The 18,041-nt window shown below is 47.3% G+C and overlaps 5 protein-coding genes across 5 annotated transcripts; 3 read left to right on the top strand and 2 right to left on the bottom strand.

The window, feature by feature from the left end:
• Positions 1–340: 340 nt before the first annotated feature.
• On the top strand, positions 341–3,266 carry F4822DRAFT_355393 (glycoside hydrolase family 67 protein). Its single transcript, XM_051456017.1, has 3 exons — positions 341–2,322; positions 2,382–2,609; positions 2,667–3,266. Exons 1-3 carry the CDS (start codon positions 444–446, stop codon positions 3,071–3,073), a joined length of 2,514 nt encoding a protein of 837 aa, XP_051311589.1. The 5' UTR covers positions 341–443; the 3' UTR covers positions 3,074–3,266.
• F4822DRAFT_355396 (uncharacterized protein) lies at positions 3,266–6,003 on the bottom strand. The gene is made up of 4 exons (XM_051456018.1): positions 5,863–6,003; positions 5,379–5,809; positions 5,039–5,329; positions 3,266–4,982 (listed from the first exon to the last, which is right to left on the bottom strand). Exons 1-4 carry the CDS (start codon positions 5,909–5,911, stop codon positions 3,459–3,461), a joined length of 2,295 nt encoding a protein of 764 aa, XP_051311588.1. The 5' UTR covers positions 5,912–6,003; the 3' UTR covers positions 3,266–3,458.
• A 558-nt stretch (positions 6,004–6,561) lies between these two features.
• F4822DRAFT_432672 (uncharacterized protein) lies at positions 6,562–8,201 on the top strand (the record flags this gene model as incomplete). Its single annotated transcript, XM_051461695.1, has 3 exons — positions 6,562–7,241; positions 7,302–7,615; positions 7,666–8,201. The coding sequence occupies 3 exons, from the start codon at positions 6,562–6,564 to the stop codon at positions 8,199–8,201; spliced, it is 1,530 nt and encodes a 509-aa protein (XP_051311587.1).
• A 1,160-nt stretch (positions 8,202–9,361) lies between these two features.
• F4822DRAFT_355366 (tetratricopeptide) lies at positions 9,362–13,861 on the bottom strand. The gene is made up of 2 exons (XM_051456016.1): positions 13,590–13,861; positions 9,362–13,505 (listed from the first exon to the last, which is right to left on the bottom strand). Exons 1-2 carry the CDS (start codon positions 13,706–13,708, stop codon positions 9,371–9,373), a joined length of 4,254 nt encoding a protein of 1,417 aa, XP_051311586.1. The 5' UTR covers positions 13,709–13,861; the 3' UTR covers positions 9,362–9,370.
• Positions 13,862–14,437: 576 nt separating this feature from the next.
• F4822DRAFT_355354 (glycoside hydrolase family 5 protein) lies at positions 14,438–17,170 on the top strand. The gene is made up of 3 exons (XM_051456015.1): positions 14,438–14,993; positions 15,062–16,312; positions 16,365–17,170. Exons 1-3 carry the CDS (start codon positions 14,607–14,609, stop codon positions 17,040–17,042), a joined length of 2,316 nt encoding a protein of 771 aa, XP_051311585.1. The 5' UTR covers positions 14,438–14,606; the 3' UTR covers positions 17,043–17,170.
• Positions 17,171–18,041: the final 871 nt, after the last annotated feature.

Raw genomic sequence — 18,041 nt, 5'->3', positions numbered from 1 at the left:
CAGCTTCATATGATGGCGCCTCGATCACGGCCACGGCCGAGGTCCAAGAATCCTATAATCGGCTATCCTACCCCAACTTTGATCCCATCGCGGTATAGTTCGAACCAGGAGAAGGATCATCATTTCCGAATCTGTGAAGAAGCTAAGATCGCATCTCCACGTACTCGTGGGAAAATATACCGAAGACTACCATATAGCAAGTTACCATGCCATTTGTCTACGGATAAGATCTACTAGCCCGCTGTATCCGAGTTTAGCCTAAAGATAGTATTCTATTTATTGACCTGGCTCTTGGAAAGGGGATCCGCTATTTCCCCAGATGAGTTCCCAAGATGCTGGGGTGGCGGCCTTGTATAAACAGGGCGATCCCCACGCCTTCGGCTCGCTAAGCTTAGATCTTTGCGCCTATCTTGAACGCGGTCGATTAGATCTGGTGTGATAAAATGCGTGGCCTATGGTTTCTAACTGCCCTTAGCGGCCTCGCGGTCGCGGAGGACGGTCTCAACGCATGGTTGCGATATGCGCAACTACCCCCCAATCTTACTAGGCACGATGGCATCCCCTCTACCATTGTGGCTCTTAATGCCACCGAGACGAGTCCAGTATATACGGCCGGCCAGGAGTTACAGAAAGGAATTAGTGGGATTCTCGGCCAAACACCCAACGTAACACACGAAGTTAGTGATGCCGCTTCCGTGGTTGTAGGCACCGTCGCTGCCTTCAACAGCTCCGGGATTGCGACCGAAGTCCCCGCACTTGAGGAAGACGGTTTCTGGCTTAGTACCAAAGACGACAAGGTCGAGATTGTAGGACAAAACGAGCGGGGAGCATTATACGGCGCTTTCGAGTACTTGTCCATGCTAGCCCAGGGGAACTTCACGGAAGTAGCTTATGCCACCAACCCTAGCGCCGCGATCCGTTGGATCAATCAGTGGGACAACATGGATGGCAGCATTGAACGTGGTTACGGCGGATCCTCCATATTCTTTGCGCGCAACGGCATCTCGTCCAACGTGACACGCATCTCCGAATATGCACGTCTCCTAGCCTCGATTCGGGTTAATGGCATTATTGTCAACAACGTCAACGCCAACGCTGCACTGCTAAGTGACACTAACATGGCCGGTCTAGCTAAGATCGCGGATGCCATGCGACCGTGGGGCGTCAGGGTAGGTATCTCGCTTAACTTCGCATCGCCTCAATCCGCCGGCGGGCTAAATACATTTGACCCGCTCGATTCTAAAGTCATTTCCTGGTGGAACGGTATCACAGATAAATTGTACACGCACGTCCCTGATCTCGCCGGGTTCCTCGTAAAAGCGAACTCCGAAGGTCAGCCTGGGCCAATTACTTATGGACGCACCCTTGCCGAAGGTGCGAATCTATTTGCTCGCGCCGCTAAACCGCATGGCGGCATTGTTATGTTCCGTGCTTTTGTGTATGACAATCAGCACTTGAATGAGCGGAACTGGAAAGACGACCGTGCGAACGCAGCTGTGGATTATTTCCGCGATCTTGATGGAAAGTTCGATGATAACGTCGTCGTACAGGTTAAATACGGCCCTATCGATTTTCAAGTCCGGGAACCAGCTTCGCCATTGTTTGCGCATTTGCAGAAGACGGCGTCTGCTATTGAACTGCAGATTACCCAGGAGTACCTCGGCCAGCAGTGCCATTTGGTGTACCTCCCACCACTATGGAAGACTATCTTGGATTTCGATTTAAAAGTTGATGGCCAGAAATCGGTTATTGGCGAAGATGTCCTGTCTGGTCGACGATTTAATAAGACGGGTCTAACGGGGTACGCTGGTGTTGTCAACGTCGGGCAACACCCAACATGGCTGGGCTCGCATCTCTCTATGTCGAACTTATATGCGTACGGTCGATTAGCTTGGGACCCAAATTTGGACTCCGCGGCGATACTGGATGACTGGACACGTCTAACGTTCGGGCTCTCAGAGACGGTTGTTAATACCGTCGCGAGCATGTCGCTGGTGTCGTGGGAGGCATATGAGAATTACACAGGGAATCTCGGCGTGCAGACCTTGACAGACATCACAGGCCCACACTACGGACCCAACCCCCAATCCATGGACAACAATGCATGGGGCCAATGGACGCGCGCGGATGCATATGGAATTGGCATGGATCGAACAGTGAAGAACGGAACCGGGTTCGCCGGCCAGTATCCGGAAGAGGTGGCGGCGCAGTTTGAAGACATCGAGACAACACCCGATGACTTATTACTCTGGTTTCACCATGTTCCATACACACATGTGCTGAAAAACGGCAAAACCGTTATTCAGCACTTTTATGATGCGCGTATGTACATTTCTCTATTATCTCGATTGTATCACAATTATAACTGACATGTTACACAGACTACGCCGGTGCCGAAACAGCAGCCACATTCCCCAAGCAATGGGAAGCAGTAAAGGGATTAATCGATGATCAGCGCTATGACGAAGTACTATTCCGATTAACGTATCAAGCAGGCCATGCGATCGTATGGCGCGACTCCATCAACACATTCTATAACAGTTTATCCAAAATAGCAGATGAGCAGAAGCGAGTTGGAAACCATACCTGGCGCATTGAAGCTGAATCTAGTATGCAATTCCTCTTTCAAGTACAACATCAAGGGTAAATACTAATACGCACAACAGTGACCCTGCGCAACTATCGTAGTGCAACCGTCAACCCCTTCGAAATGGCGTCAAATCTGCACGTCGTACAAGCCAGCGGTGGATCTACCGCTAGCGTTTCCGCGCCTCTAAACTTCACCTCAGGTACCTACGATATTGCGGTCGCGTACTACGATTTAGCGGGCGGCAGCGCATCCTACGAGCTATTCGTTAACGACAAGAGCATCGGGAAATGGGTCGGTGATAACGAATCCAAGCTCGGGTATACCACAACTAATGGGGTGAACGGACACTCGGCGACGCGAATTACATTCAAACGTATCGAGGTGAAAGAAGGCGATACGGTGCGCGTTGAGGGAAAACCAAGTGGGAGCGAATCTGCACCGTTGGATTATGTAGCTGTGTTACCGCCGGGGGTAGTGGATTGAATGGGTGACGTAGATACTACTTGATTAGGTTTAGTAGATACCGTATTTGCTGCATGCATGTCTAGTTGTACCCGGACAAGTACTTAAGCTTAAAAGAAGCATATTTCTAATGATTGGTTCTAAAAAGCCAGTTGAATTTTGTAGAACTGATGCAAGCCAGGGGTATTTTATTGGCGGATAAGACGTCTCGGGAAAATCTGAACTAAACAGCGGGAGCTAATAGCAAGACCTTGATCTACAAAATTTAGTCCACAGTTTGTGCGCAGTTCCTTGCAGATCGCTGCAGGGGCCAGGACAATACAAGGCCTTTGTATTCGATGTACTGTATTGATGTACTCATGTATCTAAGTACTCAAGTACCGGGGTACATGTCGATACGTTCATCTCAGTTTGTACCGTTTCCTGCGCGACCCAGATCTCGCCGTACTCTCCACACTTTAGACCCAGCGCCACGTTTCTGGTTCCCATGCAGTATTTCTACCCACGGCACTGTGGTCGCATCAGCCCTTACTGCATAATTGTCATTTTCGTCGTCGGAACCCTCCGATGTACCCTCTTGGGCCTCGTCTAGATCTGCCCCTTCATCTACCTCACCATGAGATTGATAATATAACTCTTCGGTATAAGCCCAACTTGGCGCATCAAACTTGCCACTAACAAGGACAATTTCGCCTCCTTTAGACGTGACCTCTTCTATCGTTTCCCCTGTTAAAGGTGTGAGGAGTTGTAAGAGTCCGTTTTCAACATCAATACCGCGCACGAGAACCAGACCAAGCGAATGGGAATATCTCGGGTCTAACGTAGTTCCATCTGTGGTATCGATGAACGGGATACCCTCAGGTGTTTCGGTAATCTTTTTTCCCGCTAAGTCCTGAAAAGATAATATTGCCGTATTCTGAGATTCATCGTTGGCGTCGTCAATGTCCATCATATTAGCTGTCGCATCGTTACACAGCTTTATTCGCTCTTCAGAGTATCTCAATGCTTTGAGGCTTTCGACCCCCACGACGGCGAGAATTGTACCGTTTATCGCATCGGCCAACAGATCTAACGGCGCCTGATAATCGTAGCACATTATTCCAAATATGCCGCGATTTGGCCCTCTGTAACTGACCAACCAAGGAGGTATAGCCGTTAATGGCCTCGGATTTCGTTCAAACTGAACCCTATCGTTGCTGGCCTCGCGAGGTTTAGCATGGAAATACGACATAGTCTGCATTGATCGTAATTGCGCTGCGGTCCTCGAAGTTAATTGAGAGGACTGTGATGGAAGTGTAGAAAATCTAGTGACTTTGCAGGATTCTTGTAGGGCTTCTACCGCTTCTGCAGGACCAGATTCCGACATATACACTACTTCGGTCGGTCGCAGATTAGTGATGAGAGAAGTTAGCAAATCCAGCCCCGTCCCTTGTATCCATCCTGGTGTGTTGATAATGAGGGGATACCGTCCTAGTGCATTTCGATAATGTGTCATTAGGTCCATAGCAGCCTCCAAGTACAGTTCGGGATCCGAGGCAGGGGAGATAGACGCTAGCGCATGGGATCGAATTATCTCGAATTCTAAGCTGGGAAGAGGGCGACAGAATGACGGCCCAAACACAGGTTCGGTAAGGAATACGAGAGCAATTTGGCCGGCGACACAATACTCGGGCTGTCCGGGATCAATGTCTAGTACAGCTACCCCACGATAAGTGTGCTGTTTAGAGCCACTCGATTTCTCGGTGGCCAGTCGATTCGCAAGTATCTTGCCAAATGTAGATTTCCCGGATGATTTTGGACCCGTTATCATAACTGAACAAGGCTTCGAGTTGGATGTATTGACGAATTTGGCAACCTCCCTATTCCACTCAGGTGGCGAGACAAGATCTTGTAGCATCGTCCTCTTTGGGCCATCTGCTGATGTATAGAGCTATAAAATCTCTTAGCCACGTGTCTCGCGATATTAATTGGCGAATGATTGCTTACTATTTGAAATGTTGGGTTGGATTGAATAGTCTTATCCCCTTTGGAAGGATTGGAGTCGTTCCAGAGCTTGCGAAACTGAGGAGAAAGTCTTCCAAGAGCCCTCAGATCCGCGGAGTCGGGATGGGGGTGCAATTCTATATTCGCCGCATCTGAACATCTAATGACGGGGAGTGCATGGCAATGTGGTGCATACACCCAATGTACCTTGCTTGAATTTCTTAGTATGGCACCATTGATGGTGATTTCACTCGATGTTACACGAATACCATAATTGCCAAGGATCACTATACGCTATTTCAATGAGTTTGAGTTTCCAAAATAACAAACAAGATAAACAAACCTCTCCGTCAGATAACTTCAATATGGTCATCCCGTCTTTTCGTGTTCGATAATTACTTTTAGATGGCTGGAAATTAGACAGTTGTAAAGGTAGAGCCTTATTGAGCATAACCGGAGTTTCGTCATCTTCGACTATAGAAGGCGATGGGCTCCCTGCTAAAGCCCTAGAAGTATCCGGGAGTGCATCTTCGCTTTCAGGCTGATTATCAAGCAATGAACTTTTGAACTTAGCACTAGGCGCATTCTCATCGGTTGGCGCTGCCTGAATATTTGGACCCTTTGCTTTTTTTGAGCTTCTTGTCTTGGTGGTCTTCACAACATCTGGCGCAGATGGAATTGTTAAATCTACATTGCTCTTGTCTTTTGTGGTTGGTGTCGGAGCAGCTTGTTGCTGGTTGAGAAGTTTCTTGCGGAGAGCGAAGGCACTCATTGCTAGAGATATAAGTATTTCGAATAGCGACAATTAAAGATATAGTTGAACTTACTTGGTGAGGATTCTGTCACATTCAGCTTCCGTCTCTTATTTGTGGCCATTATATTTCACATCCAGAATTACCACAGAATTATGAATACTATGTAGATTTAGAAGGGAAATTCTACCATTGATATATAGAAATGTGAAAAAGTTAGGTTGAGCTCTTCTGTTAAGTTAGTGCAGAGTTGCTAACCGTAACAAGAAAACGAAGCTTTATGATTGGCTCTTTCTCTGTAGGGTTGCAGTTTTATAGTTCTTATCGCACCTATCCAGGTACCTAGAAAAACGCCTGCTGCCACTATAAAGTTGAAGTATTTTCCGGATTAGTAATGTTCCGGCACAGTTTATCTTACCATTTTACCCACTTTCCAGCCCCGCGATAGCACTGTTTGATGGATAACGCGCTAACACAGTAGATCAAAACTCGCGTTAACAGTTTGTAGAGAGCTCCAAAAAAATTCATGTTCTCGGCGTGAATCTCAATTCACTCGCCGTTAATTTTTTAACACTCTCAATTCTTCCTATTTTTTTTTCACAACCTTCCCAGTTCTTCCCGCCGCCTTTTCTTCCAAAGTTTTTTAATAACTTTGCGCCGCGTCCCTTTCCTGAATTACCTTCGACACTTTGACTTGTTTATTTCATTGCATCTTTGCGCTTCATTCTCCTATTCTACAGCTTCTACCTGCCGCCGTGTTCTCACGTCTTCACGATGGTTAAACACCGCGCTCGCCCACCTATGGGCTCCCTTAACTCAATGGCCTCGAACATCCGCAATCAAAAAGCCACGTCTACCAACAAGCTTTCGGGTACCGGCGCGTCGCTAGCTAGCCAGGCGAAGAAATTTTCGGACGATGATAGCGAAAGCGGAAGCGACACGAGTTCAGAGGATAGTGATGGAAGCAGCAGCGATAGTGGTAGCGATCTAGAGGCTGCAAAGAAGAAGTTATTGGCGAAACAGGCTAGCAAGAAGAAGGATGCTAAGCCGAATGCAAAACCAACCAATCCGACATCTACGAATGCGAAAGCCCCGTCAGAGCCAACTCCCACCGCCAAGGCTGCCAATGCAGACGCTTCTGATTCCGACTCCGATAGCTCAGACTCTGGCGACGCTCCAGCGAAAGGTGCTGCCGTAAAGGAAGCAGACAAGGCCGAGAGCTCTAGTGAGAGTGAGTCGGATAGTGAGAGCTCTGAAGAAAGTGATAGTGAGGATGAGACAACTGGTGCCCAAGCCAAGGCCCCAAAACCTGCCGAACCTGAGTCTTCCAGCGACGACTCTAGTGACGAAGAGTCTGACGATGATGAGCCACAAGCTATGGACGTTGACACCAACGATGCAGCTGTATCTAGAGTCAATGGTAACACTGCTGTCGAAGAAACGAATACTCAAGTGTAAGTCTTGTTTTCCATTGTTTTAATTTAACTGTATCCAGTCTAACATGGCAGTTTTAGCTCTCGGCCCGCCTGGCTTGACAACTCCAACTTTGTGCTTCGTAAGGCTTCATCCGACAATCCTGGCAAAGAAGTCACCGATTTTTTCAACAAGACAAATCTCGAAGGCAAACAAGTGTGGTACTTCACAGCGCCAGCGTCCTTGCCCATTACGGTTTTGAAGGATATGGAAATCGATCTTTCCAAAGCCACAACTGGGGAAGCACTTCTTAACCATAAGGGCGATAACTATAGCTTGGATATTGAGTCGCATGCCACTAGCACTCAAATTCAATTACTTATTCCGTCTCAAGGTGGTGATAAGTACAGTGCTCGTAAGTCATCTATTTCACTAATCCCAAGGGATCTAGCTAACAAGTCATAGTAAATCGCGGGATTGATTCGACTGTACACATCCGTCGAAAGGCAACTTTTGGTCCCAACGGCGCTACTAGTGCTACCGCCACGGACGACTACACGCCAATCCCCAAAGCCATCCGAGACCAACCCCAGGGTCTTAGACCACGTTTCACTCCCATCGGTGTTCCCAACCCAGCCCTACCGCAGATTCAATTGCCGAAGCCGCAATCCACTCCGGCGCAAGATGATTCTTCCGAAAGCGAATCGGAAAGCGAGTCTGACGAGGAGGTAGCTGCACCCAAGCCCAAGAAACCAGAGGTTACCAACGGAAATTTAAAGCGAAAGCACCCTGGAGGCGAGAAAGCGGCCTCAAAGCGACCCAAGACCACCACGACCATTTCCAATAAGGTCTCTTCAGTCGCTCCGGCATTTCAAGTAAATGGTACGGCAGCGAAGGTGCAAACTCCTGCAAAGAAAGAGAAGAAGAAGGATAAATATCCAGTCTCCGCGACAAAGCAAACTCCCGTTCCCGTACCCACGATTCCTAGCATGAAACGCTAAGTTGAGGGATGCTGTTTTCGCGGGGGTTAAACTTCTTTTCTCTACTTGGCTCAATCAACATGCTGTTCGTTTGGTATCGGGTTAGGAAGTATTGGTCCTTACCACGAATTTGGAGGCTTAAACTTCCAATTGAACCTATCGTTTGTACTTTACGACAACTTAAGCTATACAAGACGCTTTCTACGAAAACGGGGACGAAAGTTAGAGGTTGGTACACTTCTCGGTTCACAATTACAGTTGCAGAGGAGGGCACTTGAGAGTAAATAATTCTTACGGAATAAGGGCGGCGCGGCGTTTTGGGTGAGACGGTACAATGATTCACGATGTTGTGGTGGTCTCGCTTATTTTCTCGAGATACCATGGGTGATTTTCTGCCTATCTCAGTTCACTTTCTACCCAGGCTTCTTTGCGTGTAGATAGGATAGGCTTGGGCTGGCTGATACCAAAAAGTTTATCGGGGATAATTGATTGCCTTTGACAAAATTGTACTTGTTGAGTGATGTGAAATGTTGTGTACGAGCGCCTTGTCTAGTAGGAATTCTGGTGTATGTAGACTCGACGAACACCTAGTTGGGAGGTAGCCATCAAATTCACCTAGGACATATCAACTCACATCACAATAATTACATAAAAACAAGATAGGTGTTCACGGAAGCTAAATCAGCTTTGTGCCACGAGGAAGCTTGAATGTTGACTGCACTGTGTTTTTTTTATTTCATTCAACGTATAGCTCAGTGTTGAGTTCTCGTGCTTAAAGTAATGATAACTTCGACATATCGATTCATAATTGAGCGTGCAACGTCGCCACATGATACGTCACAACGGTCATCAATCATCTCCCAAGGGTATTTCCATCCCAAATATCATTCCAGCTTTTCTCCTTCCACATCCATGCCCACGCATGACCCAATGCTACCATTTGTGATAACGCCAAATGCTGATGCCATCAAGTACCTAGGGTTATAACGTCAGCTCATTGTCCAACAAATATTGTTGAGGCCGACGTTTGAAAGAAAAAAGGGAAGCTGCATCAGATAGAAATTTTATGCATCAATGAAAATCTCAGTCCCGTCTTGAAACATATTTTTGACTAAGTATCATCATAACAGCTATAAGGAAGAAAATTGAAAGGGATTGGGAACAACATACTAGAAATTAGTAGTGCGTCATCAAGAGGCGACAGCACTACCTAATGACTCCCAACCACTACTGCGCCAAGGAGCGACGAAGATTGCCGTCTGCGCGTCAGCAACCTTGCCAGTTCCTGCATACGCATCGGCGAGGTCGACGGCACCAAGTTCTCCTCTTGGCGGAATAGCTTTCAGAGCTACTTGAAGGGCCATGTCCGCCGGGTACTCTTCTCCGCTAGCCTCGGCCAGCCGAGACCATCCATGTGGTAGGTGTGGGTATAATATAACATCATTTTGTAGTTGAGTAAGGACATCATCTTCTGTGCTACCATCTGCTAAAGCAGCAACAGCGCGCAGTACTTCCCCGATTTGGGAATGCTCCGTATCGCTGACCTTATCACTAGTGCGGAGCGTTTGAAGTTCCGAAATAACGGCATCGAGAGATTCCTCATCCCCATCAAGTAGTGCTATGACTCCTAGAAGAAGCACAGACTGAACGTGGGTCGAGTCGTTCTCAATCACTTCGAATAAAACGGTACGGGATCTTTCTCGAGCGTCGTCCATACCGGTAGCCCACAACATCTGAGCTAATACGCAGACGGCGTCGGGGTTGCCGTTGGATTCCTCCAAGGCTGCTTCGAAATAGGACACCGCTGCGTCAACATTTCTAGAGTAATACTCCGCCAAACCTACAGTTAAATGCGCCGACAGTCGAGCTTTCTTACGTTGTTCGGCGGTAAGTTCGTTTGCAGATTCGTCACTGCTCAATTGCAAAGCCATCTCTCCGCACTCAGAGGCTTGCGCATATTCGCCAGCCGAGAGATACGACCGGGCGAGATCGGTTTTAGCCAATGCAAATCGTGCAAGTGCATCCGCGGATTCGGTAGCTTCGTAACTTGCTTCTAATTGCTCGCAAATTTTCTCGAGAGTATCTACCGCACTAGCACTATCGTGTGTTCGTTCTTGATATAATGTTGAAAGGTGTTGATAGGCGAGTTCTTGCGGATTAAGACCCCGTAACTGGGCAAGGGCGAATAGTGGTTGGATAAGGGACGTAGCGTTCAGGCTTGGGGGGTTTGTAAGAATATGATCGAATAACGAGGTTGGGTATTGGCGTCTGGATAGAAGTGAGGATGATTCCGAGATGTCCATCGCATGAGTAAAAAGACCGCGAGCCTCTTTAGCGTCACCATATAGAAGCGCGACGAAACCTTGACCCAACCAAGCGTGAGAATAATCGGGATCGTTGGATTGTGCGCGAGTAAAGGCTTCGTTGGCGAGTTGAATATCATTTTGAAGAAGAGCTAAGGCGCCTAGATTGGACCATGCATGCGCACTTCTTTCGTTAAGGAATAGGCTTCGTACAAAAGCATGTTGCGCTACGGATGGGTTGATTTCGCTAGTAACAACACCCAATGAATTCCAGAACTCCGGGTTGCCGGCCTCAAGCTCTATTGCACGCTTGAAACATCGCACGGCAGCCTTCTGATATCTGCTAGACTGTATACGGAGATCGGGTGGAAGGCATAGATGCGCTCGGTTTTCAGCCCAGCCTAAGTTGTAATATGCAACAGCTTGCGCATGGACATCATTGGCGGACTCGTAAATCGCTCGTTTATGGGCTAGAATTGTCGCATGTAAGCTGCGTACGAGATCTACCCCGAGTTGTTCGTCATCGGCAAAAAGACCTTCGGCGAAAATCACATCTTGATCGACAACATCCACGTCCCTGAGTATTTCATATGCGGATTCATTCTCTGTACCTAACTTAAGAAGGCTCACAAGGCTCTCAATAGGGAGGTCATGAGCACGGCTTTGGACGGATGAGAAGATGGAACATGAATCACCAACAGCCTTCCAAAAATTGAATGTGTTGGTTACGTGCTTAGGTACGGTAGTAGCGAAAAACAATGCTTCAATAGCCAATTCAATTGATTTGCCGAAAAAGCCCTTCTCAACACAATCTAAGGCATTTTCAACCATAGTTTGCATCAGGGCTATGGCGACGCCTTCTTCCTTGGGGCGACTTGATATAACGTCGCGGTATAGGGCAATAGCTCCGTCGAACTCGCCGAGTTCGCGCTTGACATTGGCGAGCATGTACTTGGTAAACCAAGTGTCGCCAAGTTTATCGTCGTCTATACCCTCCTCTAACCTCTGGGCGTTCTGGATTGCCTTTGTCGCGGCGATATATCGTCCAGAGCTATGGTAACTTTCCCCTAGACCAACCCAAGAGTGGTAGTCTTCGGGGGCGATCCGCAATGCTTGCTGGAACGATACAATTGACTTGGAGTAGTCCTGCTTATTTAGTTCGGCGACTCCTAGAGCGGATAGAGGCCAACTGATTCCCTTCTTCTTGGATCCAGGGGGAGGTCTAACTCTGCCCGAGTCTACCACCCTCTGTGCCACTAGTTCAACTCGATCCCAATCTCCATCATCGGCGAATGATCGTGCAAGCCTTTCAGCGGATTCGATTTCCGCCGATGAGAGTTCCACAGCTTTGAGGAAACACCTTCGGGCTCGCCTCTTATCTTTAGCGTAATCTTCATAATAGATACCGAGACTACTATACGCCGGCGCATAATTGAAATTGCTCTTCAGCGCGTCTAAAAAGTAAGCGTACGCACCGGTTCGGCTCTTTCTAGCGGATTTCGAAGGGTCGATATTCCATATGCAACATCCTAATCGATACTGTGTCTGGGCCAGTAGATCCTTGGAGACGGAAGCACCTGTCATCAATGGTAAAAGGGTTTCGAGTTCTGCTTTGCCCCGTGTATAATCCCCCTTCAACGCATATAGCCAACCAACCTCGGCACGTACACGGAAGTTCTGGCTATCGCCTTTCAGGGCTCGTCCTAAGAAATCGATCGCTTGATCAAATTCTTCCTCCTCTTCATAGATTAGACCGACGCCAATCATAGCAGATGTAGAGGTAGGATCTACTTCCAATACCTTGTCGAAGAGGAATTTTGCTTCGCCGTGATTTCTTGGAGATTGATAGAATACCAATGCAGTTCCTAGGTAGAGCATAAAGGCTTGATTGGTGTTTGCGAAGACTTTCCCCGTCTTTTCTGTCTCCGCGACCATGATTTTCATCGCCTTCCTCATGAGTTCAGCGTTACTTTCATGCTCCTCTAGGTTTTGGTAGTATTCTCCCATCAATCTGTGAGAAAGCAAAGAGTTGGTGGTTGAAATACCCTCTGTCATCATCAAGAGTCGGTCTTCGTCGGTGTATGGTACTACCGAGGTTGGCGCACCACCGTCCTCGTCATCCTCGCTTTCGTCGTCGGTCTCGGACGCACGAGCGGGGGCGGGCGTTTCCGTTACTTTCTTTGGGAACGGTGAAATATCGCTCGTCATGAACCCAGTTAAGACACGATATAGGTCACTGTCCGGGAAGAAGGAGCAGTATTCATTTAGCACATTGACATCCCAATCTCGAATTTCCTTGTGGTCTTGCCACTCAATCGCGATATCCCACGCAAGTTTAAAAGGGTGTTTGATGATGACCATATCATTCGCCAACTTTTGGACGACTTGAAGCTCAGCGGCTTTGCCTGGGGGCGGGGTGACTAGAAGGCGGTCGTATCGGAATTGAAGCAATTTCTCCTCGTATTGACGCCTGACGTCATCATCTTGGGACCAAAGCGTAAGCTGCTCGTAAATTCCGCCTAACTCGCTTTGGCATAAGACTTCTCGGTTGACCTCGAGGGTAACTTCACTGATCTTGGCACCCAATCTTGTCCTTCGCTCGCCGATAAATGTGTTGATACGTTTCTTTTCGTCGACTTCTAGGATTTGGGCTATTGTTTCGAAGGTTTTAGCTGGATGAGGAACTCGTCCCTCAAGAGCAGGATAGATAGGACTATTAGGGAGTATGACACGAAGAGCCTGGACATATTGCGATCGATCGCCCTTCGCACGAACAAAATCAATAAACTTGTCTATCACGTCCTGACATTTGTACATCTCATTAGCATCCCTAAATATCTCAGCAAGCTTCACAGCAGCGAGCTGATACTTAGGGATGGCCTTTGGGCCTTGCTTCTCGTAAAGCTTGATTAGACCTTGCCATGCTTGAGCATCTGATCGAATGTTGACAGCGGTGTTGTATTCAGCCTCGGCCAAATCCAGTTGATTCTTTTTATCCAAGGCGAAGGCCTTAAACACGTGACTGCAGTAAGTGTCAGATTCTCCAAGGCACAATTGAGCTCTTCAACAAAAAGAAATGACACATAAGAAATGGGATATTACGTACGCTTGGTAACTATTCGCATCTCTGCTGATTACATTTTCGGCTTGTGTTATAGCGTCATCCCACTTCTGTTGGCGAATGGCGTCGTTGATAGCCCTCAATGAGGCCTTGACGCTCGCCATCTTAAAATCAAATCAATGGGGTTTTTGAGGTTCATGTCTTGGAATAGTCGTAAAGAGGGAATTTATATGAAAGCCTTGGGCATTTCATCATTGATTCTTGTCAGAGTGGAGGTAAAAGATAATTGAGTAAAAGCTAAGCTCCAGTGCTTTGTCGATTTCGGTGAGGGACAGAAAAATAAAAATGGGCCATGATGGTTAATTATCGGAGATATACTTAATCCGTACTAGTCAAAATGTGGTAAGCCGGTAGAATATCGGATCTTATGCTTCTTTAGAACCAATCATGAGCTAGGTACCTCTCAGTAAAATGTTAATACAGGGATGTCGACCATACCAGGGTCGCCAGGTCATTTCCCATCGTCTTTCTCAACTTGCAGCAGATCAGCGGGTTCCATTTTGTTTCGTACATCTTCAGTTTTAGGATTGATACATGCCTAACGGTTTTGAAATCGAACATTCTTCACGTTAATAAAGCCTTTGTATTTCCAATTGGTTCTTCTTCTCAATATTTTTCCTCTTTTTCTTCCAAAATCATAAGGCTTAATCTGCATACCTTATAGTATTTACAGCCTTGATCGAAGGTAGGGGTTGTTAGCTATTCTCGTTACATTTGTTACCGCCAGTCTTTCGTTTCGGTACCGTACTATACCACCCCCGAAGTTTCCGATTCGTTAGATCCTTGTACGGGCGTCATCGCCGTCTGCTAGACTCGGATCCGTAGTTACATCCGTCTTTCCCCCATTGGAAAAGAGTTAATTTCTATTAGGGACCCTACATCCCCATCTAAATTCTTATCCATTACTACTATTTCCTTAGGGGTGGTCCTGAATGTTTTGTTATTCAGAGTCTTGTATGATTTGATCTTTTATTGATAGTTGCTTGACTCCGACCGCCCTTTATGTCTTCCTCCCTTCGACTGATTATCGAGGATGGTCATTTCCAAGATGCACATGGGAGACATGTCTTGTTAAGGGGTATTAACGTCGCAGGCGACTCTAAGCTACCTAGCCAACCCGATGTACCTTCGCACGTAGCCCAAGATTTCTTCGATGGCGACGACGTCAAATTCCACAATCGACCCTTTCGGAAAGAGGATTCGCACATACACTTCTCCCGTTTAAAACGGTTTGGATATAATACCATTCGGTATATCTTCACATGGGAAGCTATCGAAGCTGCCGGCCCCGGGAGATACGATGAGGTTTGGATTGAACATACCATCGAGGTCTTGAGGACGGCCAAAGACTATGGCTTCTATGTGTTCATGGACCCGCATCAGGATGTTGTATGTACTTTTAATTGACCTATATATATCATGCCCGCGTACTCATACTAATCGTTGCAACTAAATAGTGGTCACGATACTGCGGCGGATCTGGCGCTCCCATGTGGACGATTTATGCCTGTGGATTGAACCCCCAGAGCTTTGCAGCGACCGAAGCTTCTATCGTACATAATACCTATTCTGATCCCGATAACTTCCCCAAAATGATTTGGTCTACCAATTACTACCGATTAGCGGCCGCGACCATATTCACACTCTTTTTCGCCGGTCTCGATTTCGCTCCGAAGTGTATAATAGACGGTATAAATATTCAAGATTATCTACAGGGTCACTTTGTACGGGCTTGTGAACATCTTGCGAAACGTATACATGAAGCTGGCGGTATTGAGAATGATGTTATCTTTGGCTGGGAAAGTTTGAATGAACCTAGTAGGGGAATGATTGGGCATCCCGACCTAAGTGTTATCCCAGACGCGCAGAAACTGAAGAAGGGTACAAGTCCAACGCTATGGCAGGCCATTCTTACAGGTTCGGGACGAGCGTGTGAGGTTGATACATGGGATATGGGAGGTCTTGGCCCATATAAGGTCGGACGTACTCTGATTGACCCTCATGGCGAGATTGCATGGTTACCAGAGGGCTACGATGACTCTCGTTATGGTTGGAAGCGAGATCCTGAGTGGAAATTAGGACAATGCCTCTGGGCTCAGCATGGAGTCTGGGATCCCTCCCAGGATTTGTTACTGCAAAAGAATTACTTCGAGAAGCATCCTACTACAGGCGACACATTGGACTACCATGCTTTTACGAACACCTACTTCATGGCGTTCTATCGTAAATACCGTGATGCCATTAGGGGCGTTCACAAGGATGCTATTATGCTATGCCAACCACCGACTTTGGAATTACCCCCTACTATCAAAGGCACTGCGGACGACGACCCAAGAATGGTATATGCGCCGCATTACTACGATGGTATTACACTTATGACCAAGAAGTGGAACCGAACATGGAATGTGGATGTCATCGGGGTCCTTCGTGGTCGATATTGGCATCCGGCTTTCGCCATCAAGATTGGTGAGACAGCTATCCGTAACAGCTTCAAGGAACAGCTCGCGGCCATGAGACAAGAAGGGCTGGATTATATGGGAAACCATCCATGCATCTTGACCGAATTTGGTATTCCCTACGATATGGATGATAAATATGCCTACAAAACGGGTGATTATTCGAGTCAATCCGCAGCTATGGATGCCAATCACTTTGCTGTGGAGGGTGCTTCGATGGAGGGATATACCTTATGGGTATACACCGCGGCGGTAAGACTCCTGCACGTGAATATTAAATTGCTTGGCTGCTGACTGTAATCAGAATGACCATCAACGAGGTGACCAATGGAATGGTGAGGATTTGTCAATATTTTCGGTTGATGACCAAACCTTGCCGGTTTCCCCTGTTCCTCGAACGCCCGATGTGAACCAATCCACATCAAGCCTTTTGAAAACTGCTACTTCTAGCACTAGAAAGGAAGTGGAAGATGAGACATCGGTGACACCCGGAAATTTGAAACGTACTCTGACGAATCCCTCGATTTCGTCAACGCCCACTAGCCCCAACCCCGAATTGACCAATGCTCCTGGATACCGTGCTGCAGAGGCTTATGTTCGTCCTGCGCCAATAGTCACCAATGGGCCAATTGTGGATTATGTTTTTGACCTCAAGAGCTGCGAGTTCACGCTGAACGTTGAAGGATCAAAAGCTCAATCGGAGGACTTTCCTACAATAGTGTTCTTACCTGAATATCATTTCCCCAAAGAGCAGTGCACGGTGGCCGTCAGCTCGGGTAAGTGGGAAATTAGTACTGACGACGAAGAGCGTACCTGGATTCAGAAGATCCGGTGGTGGCATGGTAAGGGTAAGCAGAGCCTCAAAGTGACTGGTCTGATACGACCCCATAACAGTTTGGCCGGTACAGCTGAGGAAGCTGGATACCTTGAGCAGTGTCAACAATCTTATGCGTTCGACCTTAAGAGCTGCAACGTAATGTAATATGGTGTTTGTTGCAGGGTTAGGAGAGAATATGTATATAATAATGTCATTTTACGTCTTCTTGCTGTTTGCCGCGATACTCGTCACGTACTCCGAGTAAGGGTTTTCAGCTTCAGAGCGACTATAAAGGTATTTGGGACCTTGGGTCGCACAACTTGTAATGTTAGGCATGTAAGATTGAGGAGTAATCTCGATCAAGATACCTCAAACTGCATGTCTCTGCGAATCCTGCAAGGCACACCAGATACCCTTTCTTTACATTGGTATTTCAAAATGGCCCCCAAGTATGGGTTCCTCACCCTTTAGGCTGCGAAGAGGGAATACGACGTAACGTATGCAAGCAGTGAGAATGATCATAGATGCAAAACATCTGAGTTGTGCAATCATAACTTTCCAAGCGTTTGTGCATTGCTGACACTGAGCCTCATGCAGAGCCAATGAATACACCCGCGGAATCCTACCGGCCAAAACTGATGCGTTTACAGAGTAGTACGATGTCACCCCCCTTTTCTGAGGGTCGTCTTTTGTGAATACTAGGCTATTAAAACGTGCCTAGCATATCTCGAAAATTTTCAAGAATTCGGCTTTGGGAATTTGACATCTCTACTTAGTATATGTGTAATGTCTACTATCTCATTCTGTAGCGACTCCGAGTATATTCAAAATAATAGCAATGTGTCCTTGCCATCATCGTGACTTACGTACTCTCCGCTGGCTTGTACCTACATAGGCAAAGACCGAGGCCTCGGGACATTTCAAGTATGCTGATCTAGCCGGATCGGGCCTAAAGGCGCGGTGCGTCCTGCAGCTGCGGGTGCTTCGTTATAGAAGTGGACCGAATAAGAGAGAAAATAGTGGATGAAATGCAATGCATCCAGCGCATCGAGCAAATAGAGGGGGGAATGCACTCCCGTCCTCGCCTGATGGTTGCCAACTTGCAGCGTAACACAGTTCCAGAGCTGGCTTCTTGCGCGTCTCTCTTGGCTTCCTTGCATCTCG

This window comes from Hypoxylon trugodes (assembly GCF_022578975.1).
Source record: "Hypoxylon trugodes strain CBS 135444 unplaced genomic scaffold F4822scaffold_8, whole genome shotgun sequence".
Classification (NCBI taxonomy): domain Eukaryota; kingdom Fungi; phylum Ascomycota; class Sordariomycetes; order Xylariales; family Hypoxylaceae; genus Hypoxylon; species Hypoxylon trugodes.
Note: the sequence above shows the minus strand (reverse complement) of the source record. Positions and strands in the feature narration are given on the sequence as shown.

What these genes read in the sequence shown, in the direction of transcription:
- F4822DRAFT_355393 (XM_051456017.1), top strand. Translation starts at nt 444, where the DNA reads ATGCGTGGCCTATGGTTTCTAACTGCCCTTAGCGGCCTCGCGGTCGCG. An exon ending in TCAGCACTTTTATGATGCGC is followed by an intron (nt 2,323 to 2,381) that starts GTATGTACATTT and finishes CATGTTACACAG; the next exon opens with ACTACGCCGGTGCCGAAACA. An exon ending in GCGCATTGAAGCTGAATCTA is followed by an intron (nt 2,610 to 2,666) that starts GTATGCAATTCC and finishes TACGCACAACAG; the next exon opens with TGACCCTGCGCAACTATCGT.
- F4822DRAFT_355396 (XM_051456018.1), bottom strand. Translation starts at nt 5,911, where the DNA reads ATGGCCACAAATAAGAGACGGAAGCTGAATGTGACAGAATCCTCACCA. An exon ending in TGTGACAGAATCCTCACCAA is followed by an intron (nt 5,810 to 5,862) that starts GTAAGTTCAACT and finishes TTATATCTCTAG; the next exon opens with CAATGAGTGCCTTCGCTCTC. An exon ending in TGAAGTTATCTGACGGAGAG is followed by an intron (nt 5,330 to 5,378) that starts GTTTGTTTATCT and finishes TCATTGAAATAG; the next exon opens with CGTATAGTGATCCTTGGCAA.
- F4822DRAFT_355366 (XM_051456016.1), bottom strand. Translation starts at nt 13,708, where the DNA reads ATGGCGAGCGTCAAGGCCTCATTGAGGGCTATCAACGACGCCATTCGC. An exon ending in GATGCGAATAGTTACCAAGC is followed by an intron (nt 13,506 to 13,589) that starts GTACGTAATATC and finishes CACTTACTGCAG; the next exon opens with TCACGTGTTTAAGGCCTTCG.
- F4822DRAFT_355354 (XM_051456015.1), top strand. Translation starts at nt 14,607, where the DNA reads ATGTCTTCCTCCCTTCGACTGATTATCGAGGATGGTCATTTCCAAGAT. An exon ending in TGGACCCGCATCAGGATGTT is followed by an intron (nt 14,994 to 15,061) that starts GTATGTACTTTT and finishes GCAACTAAATAG; the next exon opens with TGGTCACGATACTGCGGCGG. An exon ending in TATGGGTATACACCGCGGCG is followed by an intron (nt 16,313 to 16,364) that starts GTAAGACTCCTG and finishes GACTGTAATCAG; the next exon opens with AATGACCATCAACGAGGTGA.